This window comes from Bos indicus x Bos taurus, chromosome 13 (assembly GCF_003369695.1).
Source record: "Bos indicus x Bos taurus breed Angus x Brahman F1 hybrid chromosome 13, Bos_hybrid_MaternalHap_v2.0, whole genome shotgun sequence".
Classification (NCBI taxonomy): domain Eukaryota; kingdom Metazoa; phylum Chordata; class Mammalia; order Artiodactyla; family Bovidae; genus Bos; species Bos indicus x Bos taurus.
The window spans coordinates 17,908,168-17,924,431 of record NC_040088.1 but is presented as its reverse complement, the minus strand read 5'-3'; the positions used below and the strand labels follow the sequence as shown (position 1 = coordinate 17,924,431).

The following is a 16,264-nucleotide window of genomic DNA, read 5'->3' as shown; positions in this document are numbered from 1 at the left end:
GACTCTTGTGATTCTTCCCCTGTAGTGCCTTTGTTCTGAGGCTCTAGGTTATTTCCTTCTACCTTTTCTGTGTCTGCCACACAAAGTTGGGTGCCAAGTGGGGAGTGTGCTGGTGACCTCTGAAGCCCCTGCTGAGAACAGGCAATTTAAATGGGGTGTGGTCTCAGAGAGGCCTGGTTAGCAGTCCTGTCCCCCACAGCTCCTCAACTCCAGATCTGTGCCCCTCACCTCAGAGGAGCTCAGCACCCACATCCCAGGCCCTGGGTCCAGAGTTCACCACCAGGATGGGAGGCATAGGAATTCGGCTTTGAGCAGAGGAGGGGACCTACGATGGGGACAGGATCAGCCACATGTCCTGAACAGCCCATCCAGGGGAACCTGCTGGAGCCATTGCCGGCCATCTTGTTGACCAAACAACCAGTTGATTGAATGTCATGCTTTCTAAACAGTTGCTATGGACACAGACTTAGGCTGGAGGTAATCCTGACCTTGAAACCATCGGGATAACAGATCCTTCATAGATGGGGAGGATCCTGGAACCTCAGCCTGGAATGTGGGCTCAGGAGTTGAACTGATATGCACCAGACTCCGACACCTACCAGCTGTGGGGTCTAGAGCATGTGACTTTAGCCATCTGAGTTCTTTGCAAGCATGGATGTATTAATATTAGTCACCTATTTCTGTGTAAAAAGTGTATATATGTAATATGATATAATATAAATATATATTACTTATTATATATATTTATATATTTTATATATATATATATATATATATATATATATATATATTTCAAAACCTGGCAGTGGCTTTAAAAGCAACTAACATGTAGAGACTTCCCTGGTGGTCCAGTGGCTAAGACTCTGTGCTCCCAATGCAGGGGAGGCAAGTTTGATCCCTGGTCAGGGAACTAGATCCCACATGCCATGACTAAGTGTTCCCATGCCACAACTGAAAATCCCGAATGCTGCAGCTTAGACCTGCTGCAGCCAAATACATAAATATTAAAACAAACCAAAAAATGTATTATATCTCATACAGTATCTGAGGGTCAGAAACAGCCTCAGTGGCCCACAGTCTCTCAGGAGGTTGCAGTCTAGGTGTTCCCGGGGCTGCAGCCGTCTGAAGTCCTAACTGGGCTGGAGGATCTGCAGCCACTGACATGGCTGGTAAATGAGAGCTGGCTGTCAGCAGGCTGCCTTAGTTCCTCCCACCCCGACCTTTCCTTAGGGCTGCTTGAGTGTCCCCACAACATGGCAGCTGACCGCCCCCAGGGCTGGTGGTCCAGGAGAGCGAGGAAGAAGCTGCAGTGTCTATTCTGACCTGCCTCAGAGGTTATGCTCGGTCATTTCCACAATATCTTATCAGTTGCACAGTCAACCCTGTTCAGGTTGGGGTGGGTTGTACACAAGAACGTGAATAGCAGGAGGTGGGACCACTGGAGTGTATGTTGGAGGCTCAATACCACAGTGGGCTCATTATGCCCACCAGGAAGAGCTGCGCTGAGAATTAAATGAGCTCACAAATGGGCTATCCTGCTATCCAGAAAGCATTCGAGAAAGGATCGCTTTGATGAGCTGGAGCTAAAAGCTCACCACCTTGTAGCTGCCTCACTTTCTTCATCACTTCTGAGCATCCCCAAGACCTTTTGCCACTCTTCTCAGTTAGCAGAAGCCTTGATGAGTCTCCACAGAGTCCAGGCGCTGTGCTGGGTGCCAGTGACACAAGCGTCACAAAGACAGACCCTGTCCCTGCTACCTCAGGCTCCATGGGACACAAATCTGGGTGATACAGAACGAAGGGCTGGCAGGTAAGGCGCTGCTTTGGGTGGTAATCAGGGCCGGCCTCTCTGTGGAGGCAGCCTGTGCGCTGAAATCTGGATAAAGTGAAGGAGGAGACACATGGTCAGAGGGGGACAGAGCATTTCAGGCACCAGTAAGGGCAAAAGCCCCAAGATGGGGCGTTAATGATTTGTGTCCAAGGAACAGCATGGAGGTCCAAGGGAGGGTGCAGGAAGTGAGGCCAGGAAAGCAAGAAGAAGTAAGAAGAATGAAAAGCGGACTTCCCTGGTGGTCTAGGGGTTAAGAATCCATCTTCCAATGCAGGGGATGCGGGTTTGATCCTGGTCAGGGAACTAAGATTCCACATGCCCCGGGGCAAGTAGGCTCATGCGCCACAACTAGAGAAGCCTGTATGCTGCAATGAACAGCCCACATGCCTCAACTAAGACCTAATACAGCCAAATAAATAAATATTTTTTTGAAAAAAGAAGAGTAAAAAGATAATCTTTGAGTTTAAGGTCAATGGGAGTTTAAATTGTCTGGGTGAGATCCGATAGGGGCCTGGCCATAGGCAGGGCAGTAGGGGCGGGGAGAAGTGGTGGGATTTTGAAGGATTTGCTGTTGAATGGGATTGGGGGTTGGGAGGAGGCAGTAAGAAAAAGATGAGTCAAGGATGATTCCAAGGTTTCTGACTGGAGCAAGCAGGAGGATGGAGTTGTCATGAGCTGAATTGGAGCGGACTGTCAGAGGAATGGGTCAGGGTAGGTGGGACATCAGACATTCGATTTTGGACCTCCAGGGCAAGATGTCAAGGAGACAGTTAGAGATGTGAGTCTGGTGTCTGAGAGAGATTGGGTGAAAGATGTAAATCTAGGAGTTGTCGGATATAGATGGTGTTTAAAGCCACAAGTCTGGATGAGATCAGCAGGAGAGGGAGTGTAGGGAGAAGCGGGGAGCAGTTCCTCTAGAATTTAGAGGTCAGAGGAGGGGAAGACAGCCAGAGATAGAGCAGAAGATGTGGGAGGAGAACGGGATGGGTACCCAGAGATGAAGTCACACTGTAACACAGCCTGCTTCTCTCTGCCTCCAGCCCTACTCCGGGCCACATCGAGGCACTGGAGGCCCCATAGAGCCCATCCTTCCCCTTCCACACATCAGCCCTTCAGAGGCAGAATGCAGTGGCTGTATCCTTCATGGACTTCCATGAACATCCCTGGAATATCCAGCCATCATCCACACCATTTCCAGCCTTCCATCACTCAACTCACTCTCCTGTGTCCCGCTCTGTCTGTCTGTCTGTCTCTCTCTTAATAACAGGACTCAGCACTGAACAGAACTATCTTCTCCCTTCATTTAGACTCTTTCTCTGTTAATGTGACCATAGACAAAACCAGTGTTTCAGATAGCACCAAATTCAAAGATGTAGGAAGGAAACAGTAAGGAATCTGGGCTGCTTAGAGGGAGGGACTGTGAAAAGGGAGATGGGAAATGTTGGAAAAGAGGTTTAGGGTTAGATCATGAAGGGCCTTTTTAATTTTTTCCCCTTTGGCCACATCATGTGGCATGTGGATCTTAGTCCCCCAACCAGGGATTAAACCCATGCCCCCTGCAATGGAAGTACCGCGTCTTAACCACTGGACTGCCAGGGAAGTCCAGGAAGGGTCTTTCTTGATTGCTACACCAAGGAGTTTGGACTGAGGAGGGAAGAGAACCCAGAGAAAGTTCTAGATTAGGGAGATGGCTCAATCAGGTGAGTTTTGCTTCAGGAAGGGCCATGCTGGGCTCTGTCCTTGGCCTTGTCCCTCATTAGCTCTCCCATGGTCACTGGCCAACTTTGGCTCCAGGGTGAGCTGGGATAGAGCAGGGAGGCGCCACTCTGTGCAGATGGGGTTAGCGGCTGCAAATACAGAGGCGCCACAGAGCAGGGAGGGCTCTTGGGGAGGCAGCAGCTCTGCTGGTTCCTCCATGTTTCCAGGAGGGCAATGAGGCTTATATTAATGAGAGGTAATTATGGGCACCCGGATGGGCCTAAGTATAGCTCGGAGACAAAGGCAGCCAGCTGCTTCCCCTGCAAGGCCGAGGCCTGCCTATTTTAAGACTTCCCCAAGGTGAGGCTCCTGACACCCCTGGGTGCTGGGTGACTGAGAGGTTGGCACCCAGTGTTCCAAGAATCCTGGCCAAGAGAGCTCAGGTGGATCCATGTGGCCAGACCACCCTCAGCAAACCATCCGTCTAATGCCTAGAGGTGGAAACTGAGAGGGACCCATCCAAGGTCGCAGAAAGTACAGAGCAGGGCCAGGATTGGAATCTGGGTGCAGTTGCCTGCATTTTCCACTAAGCTATGTGGCCTCCTACACTGGATGCCTTGGCCTACCCCTAAGAAGCACAGTGAGGTGAGGACCAGAGCACTACTGATATTTATCAAGGGCCTAGAGGCTTTCTATCTGACGTCATAATTAATCCTCATCATAATCTTGAAAAGTGAAGATCCTCATACCATGTTATAGAAGAGGAGACTGAGATTTAGGAGGAATGATTAGATCACCAAATGATCCTCAGTAAGAAGCGAAAGAAGTAGAACCCAGTTACACTCTGGCTTTGAATTCAGATTCCCCAGGAAGTACTCTGAAGCTTTCCTGGGAAGTCTCTTGGAAACATCTGTGACAGCTGAGGGGCACAGGATGGGCCAGTATGAAGAGTTAGGTGGAGATGCAGTTACAACAAAAGCCTCGGCTAATCCCAGGGGAAGCTCTGGAGCTGGGATGGCCCATTTGTTCTGAACGGGGCAGGAAGGCCAGACCTGGGTTCTGTACACCCATCAGTGACTAGACACAGGCTGCCCCTGGGAGGAAGCATGACCTTCACTGAGGCATTGCCCTTTGGCGGAGAGCAAGTCCTAACAGGTACCTGGCCATGAACTGTCAACAGCCAGTGTCCTTGGCCACTGGAGATGGGTGTGCCTCAGTTCTGAAGTGGGACTGAGGCTGGAGAAGCTGGTAGAAACTAGAGCATGCTGGGCCTTCTAGCCCTCCACTCTTCACTGAGGAATCTCCTTACCCTCTACTCCTTAGCTGGCGATCTAGCCCCAACACAGTCCTCTTCCTTTGCAGACCCTCTAGTGCAGGAGGACCAATGGAGTTGTGAGTAAAGAGCCTTGGGTTCCAGGCTGGAGTGACCTTGACATGAGGCCTTATGCTGTCCCTTTCCCAGGCTGACACTCTTTGTCTCACAGTTGCTTTAGCTCCAGCATGCCATGTGGCTGGAGCCTAGGGTTAGCGGTCTGCATAGACTAGCTCTCCTCAATGGCCTTGAACACCCAGCCAAGAGCCATGGGGATGGGACTTCCCTGGTGGTCCAGTGGTTAAGAATCCACCTTGCAATACAGGGGATATGGTTTTGATCCCTGGTTGGGGAACTAAGATTCCACATGCCGTGGGGCTACTGAGCCCCAACTAGAAGGTCCGTGTGCCACAGTGTAAGATCCCCTGTGATACAGTGAAGATCCTGTGCATTGCAACTGAAACCTGATGCAGCCAAGTCAATAAATAAATGAATTTAACAACAACAACAAAAATCTTTAAAAAAATGAAAGAGCTTCGGGGAACCACTGAAGTGGAAGGACACTACTGCTTTGGCATTTTAGAAGTATCATTCCAGTTGCAGTTTGCAGCCTGGATTGCAGGGGTCTTAGAGTGAACATAGAGAGACCAGGGAGGAGGCTGGTATGATTTTCCAGGTGAGCGGTGGAAGTGACATAGACAGAGGATACAGAGAGGGGATGGCATCCAAAAATATAACTGAGGTGGAGTCCCTGGGACTGTCACAGTTGGGGTTCCTCAGAAGCATGACCAAGATAAGGATTCAGGTGCAAGTACTTTATTGGGGAATAGGCGGCACAGTGTGGGAGCGGGGAGGTAAGGCAGGGAAGGGAGGTGGCCAATGAAGGGAGTGTTATCAAGCAAGTGACCACCCAACTGGAGCTCACTGAGGACTGTAGAGCCCACTCCTCTGTAGTTCCAGCCAAGGGGAAAGAGCCAGGGTATTTATACACCAACCACACAGTCGTAGCTGAGAGCTGCAGCCAGAAGATGCGGTGGGGAGGGGGTTGTTAATTCTCCCGCAGTTCCTGCCAGCCACATGTGAGCAGAGCGCACTCCAGCTGCTAGAGAAAGCCCCCGCTCCCTCCAGCAGGGATGCAGGTGCTGACAGTTGGAAGTCAGTCTGTTGGGCATCACAGCGAGATACAGGTGGGGTACCCATAGCCACTGCCGTAGTGACCAATTGGACATGAGTTCAGTAACAGGCTCTTATTGAAAGACACAGAAACGCAACTCAGACTTAAGCAAAAAGGCTCTTAACGCTCATATCTAAGATGTCAGGCAAGATCTTGACAAAGAACTGCAGGTTGACACTCAGATAGCAGCCTGAGGATGCCTCTTTCCCAAGAGTTCAGCCATAATCCCAGGGCTGACTCTCACTGGCTAATAAGGATCCTGTTTCTATCTCAGAGCCAATCAGTACTCGGGGATGCAGGACTCCGATTGGCCAGGCCTGGATCACGTGTCTACCCCTGCAGCTCTGGAATAAGGCTGATTCCACCTAGACCACAGGAAGGAAGTCTGAATCATTTTTTAGGCACAGTGGGAACTGTCATTAGGGGAAAGATAAGAAAAGTCGGGAGAGAAGTGCTCAGGGCTGAGAGGACGAGTGTAGTGTGCACTTCTGGGGCAGGACTGCAGCTGTCTTCTGCTCCTGGTGACCAGCCCACTCCACCTCTGGTATTTAGAGGGAGTCAGACCCCTGCTGAGCCAGCGAGCAAGCGGACTATGTTTGCAAACTCTTCTGCATTTTCAGTATCATTGGCTTTACTTGAGTGGGCACCAAGGACAGATTCCTACACACACAGTTCTCCAGCTGGAGAGCCGAGGAGGCTGGCCCCTGAGCCCAAGGACACTGCAGCCCTGAGGAGCTGTAAGGAAGCTTGGCCAGGAGCAAGAGGGATCCGGGGGTGGTTTTGTGCCCAGAGGGAGCTGCTGCTGGCTGGAGTGGAGGAGGATACTTGATTTTCTGGGACACTGATGGGGTGGCTGAAGTCTGAGTTACTTACTTCACTTTGGCTAGAATTGCTTCTCCCAGCCTCAGTTTCCCCATCTGTAAAATGGAGACAATGGTCCTCCACCTCATGTGGCTGCTGTAATGAAGATAAAGACGCACATCAGCAGAATTCCTCTCCAGGCTGGGGATAAAGGCTCTGACAAGTCACGTGGTAGAAGCAGAGATGCTTCCGGGAGTGCTGTTCAGTCACAGGGACCGTCATTAAAATGCTCTGGACTTCAGAAGTGGGGTCCCTCAGGCTTCTAGAGGCAAGGAGAGGTTCTGGCAAAGAATGGGGAGAATTCCACCTGGTGGACTCTGAGCAAGTCTCAGGCTGAGGAAGGCTTGAGGCACCGTTGGTCATGAAAATAGCCAGGTCCAAGGATGGCAGGCCTGCTTCCAGGGCCAGCACGGATCTTCCCATGGTGGTCTACACTGCCAGTGGGACCAGCCCTAGGGATGAGGGGTGGCTGTTTGAGGGGCATGTGGAGTGAGCTTGCATGTATGGGGCTCCTTGTGGTGAGGAACAGTTATGCCGCCATGGAATCTGGAGGAGACCCTGGTGGCTCAGTGCTAAAGAATGCCTGCAATGCAGGAGACCTGGGTTCAGTCCCTGGGTAGGGAAGATCCCATGGAGAAGGGAATGGCTACCCACTCCAGTATTCTTGCCTGGAGAATTCCATGAACAGAGGAGCCTGATGGGCTACAGTCCATGGGGTCACAAAGAGTTGGACACGAATGAGTGACTAACACACACAAGAAGTCTGAGTTTGAACCTGGGTTTCCAGTTTATTGTGAAAATATATTCATCAAGGTAGGAAAGTAGAACATATTTTAACAGTTTGCTAGCCTGAGCTGTCACTTTTATTTACATACATGGTGAGTGGGTCTCCATTCTACTCTTTTATTTTTAATGCTATCATTTGTATTTGGAATTTAAAAAATGATATGAATGAACTTTAAAAAATTCCTTGTGTTTCCATATAAATTTTAGAATAAGCTTGTCAATGAAGAATATATATAAATTTTTTTTTTGGCTGTGTTGGGTTTTCATTGTCCATTTTACTCTTGATCTCAACGCACAATGCTAAGGGCAGGCCAGGAGTCTTCAGAAATCTTCCCAACCTTGAGATCTGTGGGGCGTCTGGGCTAGCCTTCTCCTCCAAATCCAGCTGATGCCTATCTGTCTTCTCTCCCCAGATCAGCTGCTGCCCGGGAGAGGCAACCCGGGCGCCCCGCTAGGGCGACGGCCCCTGCCCTGAGGGCCGGGATCATGAAAGGCCTCGGTGACAGCCGCCCCCGCCACCTCTCTGACAGCCTGGACCCACCACACGAGCCCCTGTTTGCCGGCCCTGACCGCAACCCCTACCTGCTATCGCCCACAGAGGCCTTTGCCCGCGAGGCCCGCTTCCCCGGGCAGAATGCCCTGCCAGGGGACGGGCTCTTCCCACTCAACAACCAGCTGCCACCGCCGAGCAGCACCTTCCCCCGAATCCACTACAACTCCCACTTTGAGGTGCCAGAGGAGAGTCCCTTCCCCAGCCACGCCCAGGCCACCAAGATCAACCGGCTGCCTGCCAACCTGCTGGACCAGTTTGAGAAGCAGCTGCCCATCCATCGTGATGGCTTTAGCACGCTCCAGTTCCCCCGCGGGGAGGCCAAGGCCCGGGGCGAGAGTCCTGGCCGCATCCGCCACCTGGTCCATTCTGTCCAGCGGCTCTTCTTCACCAAGGCGCCCTCCCTGGAGGGCACGGCAGGCAAGGTCGGTGGCAATGGCGGCAAGAAAGGCGTCCTGGAGGACGGCAAGGGCCGGAGGGCCAAGAGCAAGGAGCGGGCCAAGGCCGGGGAGCCCAAGCGGCGCAGCCGCTCCAACATCTCCGGCTGGTGGAGCTCGGATGACAACTTGGATGGTGAAGGTGGCGCCTTCCGCAGCAGCGGCCCAGCTTCGGGACTGATGACACTGGGCCGCCAGGCGGAGCGCAGCCAGCCCCGCTATTTCATGCACGCCTACAACACCATCAGCGGGCACATGCTCAAAGCCGCCAAGAACACCACCACTGAGCTGACTGCCCCGCCACCCCCGCCCGCACCCCCGGCCACCTGCCCCAGCCTTGGGGTGGGCACCGACACCAACTATGTCAAGCGGGGCTCCTGGTCCACTCTGACCCTCAGCCACGCCCACGAGGTCTGCCAGAAGACCTCGGCCACCTTGGATAAGAGCCTGCTAAAGTCCAAATCCTGCCACCAGGGTCTCGCCTACCATTACCTGCAGGTGGGTCCCTGCCAAGGTCAGGGGTGGGGTGAAGGGTTGTGGGGAAGGCACCAATTTGAGACCCAGCTGTACCACAGGTTGACTTGGAAAGTTGTTTCACTCAGGCCTCTGTTTACTCCCCTAGGAAGTGGGTGGCTGGTGGTATCTTGCTAATAAGAAGATTCTTTCCATTGGTCATGTGCTCAAGAGCCATTGATTAAGACCCTTCTGAGACCAGCCCTGAGTAGGGACTAAAACATATCCCTGCCCCCCCTTAAAAAAAAAAAAAAGATTTATTTATTTTTATTTTTGGCTGTGCTGGGTTCCCACTCTAGTTGCCGCGAGCAGGGGCTACTCTTCATTGTGGTGCATGGGCTTCTCATTGCGATGGTTTCCCTTGTTGCAGATCATGGGCTCTAGGCGCACGGGCTTCAGTAGTTGTGGCATCCAGGCTTTAGTTGCTCCATGGCATGTGGGATCTTCTGCACCAGGGATGAAACCTTCGTCCCCTGCGTTGGCAGGTGGACTCCTAACCAGGAGACCACCAGGGAAGCCCATATATCCCTGCTCTTGAGAAGAAAAATCTGAAAGCTGAGTCATCTATCCCCTCCTAGAACCAATTGCATGGCATTCTGGTGCCAACCTCCTACCTGGTACTGCCACCAGACTGGGTGCTCCTTGAGGACAGGGACCATATCTGGTGCCATCCTGTGTCCCCAAGCCCCAAGACAGAGTCTGTCATAGAGGAAGTGGTCAAGAAACATGAGAGGAGAGAGGGGTAGATGAGCAGATGAGCACTTAAGTGAAGAGATCAAAAAATAAATAAGACCTATTCCTGATTACGGAGAAGGCAATGGCACCCCACTCCAGTACTTTTGCCTAGAAAATCCCATGGACGGAGGAGCCTGGTAGGCTGCAGTCCATGGGGTCGCTAGAGTCGGACACGACTAAGCGACTTCACTTTCACTTTTCACTTTCATGCATTGGAGAAGGGAATGGCAACCTACTCCAGTGTTCTTGCCTGGAGAATCCCAGGGACGGGGAAGCCTGGTGGGCTGCCGTCTATGGGGTCGCACAGAGTCAGACACGACTGAAGTGACTTAGCAGTAGCAGCAGTATTCCCGATTATTAGGATGCTAGGAGGAAAAAAGGGGCTTCCCAGGTGGCTCAGTGGTAAAGAATTCACCTGCCAGTGCAGGAAATGCAGGAGATGTGGGTTCGATCTCTGGGTCAGGAGGATCCCTTGAAGGAGGAAATAGCAACCCATGGACAGAGGAGCCTGATGGGCTACAGTCCATAGGGTCACAAGAGTCAGACATGACTGAGCAACTGAGCATGCACACTGGAGAAAAAGACACATGAACAGACAGTCCTGTCAGTGAGAGCAGAATGTGATGAAGATGAGCAGGGAGCTGCAGGAGCCCAGAGGCCCTAAGTCCTTTTGGAGGACTAGCTTTTTTCTTTCAGACACTAGAGTTTATTGAGGCACTTATTATGCACCAAGATCCCACTGCTGGAAAGTGGCAGAAGGTTCAGAGACATCTCTGCTGCTACACACGCACTGGCCTCTCAAGGGCAGGGTGAGTGGCTGTGAACTGGGTAGCTCCCAGCACCACAGCCCAAGCTGTGGGTGAAAATGACAGGAAGTAGATTTCTGTTCACTAGATGGGAGGGGCTGCTTCAGTAGGTAGCGCGTGCCTCATCCCAGAGGGCAGGTCAGCACAGGCCTGGCCAGCCCTTGGGACCACATTAGATGCATTTTGAACTAGATGAACATCAAAGTCTGACAGATCCCTGCATTCTTGTCATTCTATATAAAATTCCAAAGACAGTGAGACTACGGAGGGGAAAGATTCTTTTTGTTTTTCCAAAGGGGGGAAATGAAATCTAGGCAGTATTTTATATATTTAAGGCTTTTGTGGCTCTCAATCTACCTTCCTTAGTTTAGAAATATAGGAGAGGGTGGTGTGCAACCTAGCTCCCTCTCAGATAATGTAGTTTAGTCTGATCATGTGAAAATGCTTCAGAAACACCATGAAAAAGTGACCCTGCGGGCGCTGGGGTAATGCCAACTGTTTGCTCCACAGGAAGTAGGTGGGTAAGAGCTGCGGAAGCAACAGGTGTTGAGCAGGGGGTATATAAAGCCACCTCCCAAGGGACAGGTGAGGAAGAGAGGACGGACTAGCCAATGGTTTGGGGTGGAATGTACAGAACAGTCAGCGGGGAGAAGGAGTTAATGAGAAGTCTGCAGGGGGGGACCTGGGCTGGGAATCCCAGGCAGGGACCTTCCCTCAGCCAGGAATCAGCCACCAGCAATGCAGGGACCAAGAAGAATGTGCACTCTGCAGGCATGGTGATTTGGGAAGTGTGTGCATTTGTGGGTGTGGGCAAGAATCGGTGTGCTGTGTGCACTGAGAAACGTGTGCCTGGGTGTCCACAGTGACATATAGACCCAGCGAGAGTGTGAGCTCTGCATGTGTTGAGGCAGGGACACGGTGAGGCGGGGACAAGTTGAGGTGGGTCTGAGGCACACTGGTGGCTAGTGTGCACGTGAGAAGGCGTGTAAGCTCTGTGTTCACATCATGTACTCACTGAGGGAGGGGCACACCTCGAAGTGGCTGGGGTGTGTCCTTGGGGAGGCGGGAGTGGGGGTTATGCCTGCTCTCTGAGATGAGTGTACATGGCACGGTGTGTTCACCCTGTGCTGGGCTGAGGTACGGCCATACTCCATCACATGGTGACCATCCACTGTCGTGGATACATCGGTGGGTATCAGGTGAAGGAGGGCGTAGACTGTGTGCTTCCTGGAGCGGCTGGCGGATCCTGGCCTCAGAGGGCAGGAGAGGTCCCCTCAGTTGGTTTGCCATTGTAATCACTGCGGTCAGGGCTCCCCTCACAGCTGCAACCTCGCTTGCCCTATCACAGCTCCCTTCCACTGATGGGGTCCCTGGGGTTCAGATGGGAACACTGAGCCCTTTTTCCAGCTCACCACATGGCTGCCCAACCCGGGAAAGCCCCTCTGCTCTTGGTACCTCAATTCACCCATCTATGGGGTGAGGAATGTTGGTTGACCCCAGAGACCTCACCCCCATCCTTCAGGTGAGGTCCTCTGGCTGGGGCCCTCTGACTTGTCCTCCCTCACCATCCTAAGGTCTGGGGACCTCTTTCAGGCCTGCGGCTCTCATCTGTGCAGTGAGATCATGAGCCATCCACTGAGTTGGTGGGGGAAGTGACAGGAAGGTAACGGTGCTTACACTGTAGCTGGGGTGGAAGCCATTGTGAACATTCTGTCTGGGCGGTTTTGCTGGGGCACCCAGCCTGGGATCCATGGAGAAATCTAAGGTCAGGGAAGGTCACATAGTGAAACTTCCCAGGATATCCTTCGACGGTAAGGCCGAATTCTCCAAGATGGGAGAGCGAGGGAGCTTTACAGTCTTAGGGATGGGGATTCTATCCCGCAGCTCTTTCCCCAGGTGATGAGTCCCATCCTGGGTGGCCGGTGGCGCTCTGGGGGTGTGCGCTGCCCACCCGCAACCCCCGAGCCACCTTCGCTGAAAGCGGTCCATCCCCAGGTGCCCGGCGGCGGCGGCGAGTGGACCACCTCGCTGTTGTCCCCGCGCGAGGCGGACGCCACGGCCGAGGGCCCCATCCCGTGCCGGCGAATGCGCAGCGGCAGCTACATCAAAGCCATGGGCGACGAGGACAGTGACGAGTCCGGCGGCAGCCCCAAGCCCTCCCCCAAGACGGCGGCGCGGCGCCAGAGCTACCTGAGGGCCACTCAGCAGTCGCTGGGAGAGCAGAGCAATCCCCGCAGGTGAGCGCACAGCCCGGGCCTCTAGAGTCGCGCCCACAGGCCAGCTCCGCCCCCGGGAGCCCCGCACCAGAAGCCCTGGCCACTCGGAGTTCGGCTCCCTAAAAGGACCACGCCCTTAAAGTAAGCCACGCCCCGCGTGGGCCACGCCCCCCGGCTGTCCCCGCCTCCACCGGGCCCCACCCACTTGCGAGCTAGCCTCTGGGAAAGCCTCTTTACCTGCTTGCAACCCCTGCTCCAAGCCTCGCCTTCCAGGTGAGCCCCTCACAGGTATGCCCAACCCCTGAGAACCTGGCCTTCCTCCTCTTCGGCCGCCGGCTGAATGAATGAAGCAGCCCCGCAGATGAATCCTGCCCTCCAGCTTCAGACTCAGGTACCCTAGGTGAACCCTCCTTCAGTTTAGCCCCCCTCCTGAGATCCTCCTCCTTAGGTTGGCCCCTTCTCTTTGATGAATTGACTCCGGACAGCCCCGCCATTTGGTGAGCTACCCCACTACCCCCCTACCCCCCAGTTAAGTCCTGGCCACAGGTGAGCCTTATGCTCTGATAAAGCGTAAGGGGAGTCTCTCTAGAGACTGGCCCAGGTAAACCCTGCCCAAAGGAGCCACACCCCCAAGGTGGTTTCCCCTCCCACAGCCCCAGGAACTTCTCCAGGGGACCCTCTTCTGGCTAGAAGAGCCCTGCCCTTTGGAGGATGAGGGGGAATCCAGATGTCAAAGGGAGTGATACACAGCCTTCCCCTGCCCATTACCTCGCCTGGAATTCCTGGAATGGGGCCCAAACCTATTGTTTTAAGGCTTGAAAGAGTTAGTGAAAGTGTGAAAAATGAAATGCACTCACACAGAAAGCAACAATTAACATGTTAGAGAAGTGAGCTTTCACATGCAGAAGTCACAGTGGGGATTAGAACAGAAAAGAATGAGTAGAACACAGATGAAAGTTGTAGGCGATTCAGAACCCACTGAGGAAGAGAAACAAGTCAGAAGCAGACAAAAGACTTGGAAGGGTTAAAGGAAACGAGGTTAGTCCTAGTTCTTCAGTTCCTGGGGGCAACAGCCAAGGCTTCACTGAGAAGGTAGGCTGGGAGGACTGCAGCCATGGGAAGAGAGCAGAGCAGGTGACAGGAGCAGGGAGTCTCCTTGGCGAGGACAGAAGGCAGGGAATGGCCTCCAGGTGGGAATTCAGGACACCATGGGCTGTTTCTAGGTCTCACCCTCTCTGAGCCTTTTTCCCTAGCTTTAAGGAAAGGGGGCTGAGCTGGATGATCTCTAAGATCCCTTCTAGTCCTGACCTCCTACAATTCTTGAATGATCTGTGGGCATGGAGGTGGGAGAGGTGGGCAGGACCAGGGTACAGGCCTTGAATGAGAGCAAATTGATAATAGTAGTACAGGCATACTTCAAACCACGGTAATACAGAGAATATCCCAATAAAGTGAGTCACATGAATTTTTTTGTTTCCCAATGCATGTAAAAGCTATGTTTACATTCTAGTCTATTAGGTGTGCCATAGCATTATGTCTTTTAAAAAGTACATACCTTAATTTTAAAATGCTTTATTGCTGAAAAATGCTAAGCATCACCTGACAACTCAGGGTTGCCACAAACCTTCAATTTGTAAAAAAAAAAATTCTGCAGAGCACAGTAAGGGGAACTGCAATAAAAGGAGTATGCCTGTAGTAACAGTAATGGGGGCCATCTGTTAGCACTTGCTGCTCTCTGGGCTCTCTGCCTGCCCCAGTGCCCTTTAACCTGCATCTCTGAAACCGCCCCACAGCCCCAGCAGACAGGCATGGTGACACCCCCACTTAGAGGTGAGGAAACTGAGACTTACGGGGTGACAGCTTACCCAAGATCACCCTGGGAGGAGCCTGGGTTCCAGTCTAAGTTTGTCTATATCAAGGGCTGAGCTGTTGGCAGCTTGGATCTTACTTTGAGAGCAGTGGTGCAGAGGAGACTCATGGTCAGGTAGTTGTGAGAAAGACTGAAGCACCAGGACTGTAGGGGAAAAGTGGTGAGTCTTCAGGAGCCTGGAGGAGGCTACCTGGACGTTCTGTCAAAACTGATGACCTTTGGGCAATCTTGGCTGGAGGTCAAGGCTTGTGGGCCTTGACAGTCTCCTCTGTCCAGCCTCTGGAATTGCCCCAGGCCTGCAGAGGAAGGCGCTGTAGAATTGAGCTGGTGTGGAGTGCCTCTGGTTTGAAACAGTCAAAAGCGAGCTTGTGCTGCCACCTCGTGACTACAGCAGACATGACCAATGAAGGCCGCCTGCACCTACGAGACTCACAAGGCATCCAAAAGCTAGGAGCTCTCCCCTTGCTCATCACCCCTCATACTACCCAGGCTGGCAGTGACTTCCATTTTCCCCTCTACCACTGGATAACCTTGGCCAGTTTTCCCACCTCTGGGCCTCAGTTTCCCAGGCTAAACAAAGAGGAGACTGAGCCCCATCTGCTCCCCATCCTCCCCAGGAGTCTGGACCGCCTGGATTCCGTGGACATGCTGCTGCCCTCCAAGTGTCCGAGCTGGGAGGAGGAATACAACCCTGTCAGTGACAGCCTCAACGACTCCAGCTGCATCAGCCAGGTGAGGGCGGTGGGGAGGCAGAAGGCCAGTGGGCTGGAGAGAGCCCCAACTCCCACCCAGGGGAAGGACCAACATCCAGGTCCAGCCTCTGCTGAGTAGTCCCAGCATGTCTGCCCTGTGCTTCTGTTTAGTCTTGGTTCCTGAAGCTGTCTGTGCATGCCTCTTCCTCACTGAGCGTCCAGTGCCTGGAGAGCAACCCCAGGGCCCGACACTGATGGCCTGAGCTGTGGCCACAGAGGGAGGGGTTGCACTACTGCTGTCCACCCAGAAGTACCGAGGACGTGGAACTGGAGACCTGGCTTTCAGTCCCAGTCTTGTCACTGACAGTGTAAACCCAGGTCAAATCCCCCGCCCCCCTTCCTGGAGCCTCAGTTGCCTGACTTATCACCAGAAGGTAATCTTTCCTATTTGAAAGGGTTGTGAGGCATCAGTGAGATAATAAACACAGTGTGCTCAGCACAGGGTAGCTACCTTGATGGTTCGTGCTGCCATCTTGCTGTATGACTTCCGGCAAGTTGCTTCTCCACTCTGGACCCCCATGTCCCATCTGCTTGGTGGATAGCTGGGCTTCCAGGACCCGGCCAGTTCTGCCAGTAATAGTGGTAAGCATGCTGTGCTGTTAATTCTCTCAACCATCAGCTCCTGGATCCCTCACCACCACCCCAGAGGGTCCATATCCATATCCCCATTTCACAGATGAGGAAACTGAGGCCCAATTAGGTAGGATCACACGGGGAGGAGGA

General features: G+C 53.0%; 1 protein-coding gene across 5 annotated transcripts in view; it reads left to right on the top strand.

Moving 5' to 3' along the window:
* Positions 1–16,264, top strand: part of DLGAP4 (DLG associated protein 4) — a 201,853-nt gene that overhangs the window by 103,852 nt on the left and 81,737 nt on the right. For all 5 annotated transcript variants that reach the window (XM_027558628.1, XM_027558626.1, XM_027558627.1 and 2 more), the window contains exons 3-5: positions 8,076–9,147; positions 12,699–12,940; positions 15,407–15,521. In XM_027558628.1, the coding sequence (XP_027414429.1) occupies positions 8,149–9,147; positions 12,699–12,940; positions 15,407–15,521 (1,356 nt within the window). In that variant the 5' untranslated portion in view covers positions 8,076–8,148. The remainder of the gene's footprint in view (positions 1–8,075; positions 9,148–12,698; positions 12,941–15,406; positions 15,522–16,264) is intronic.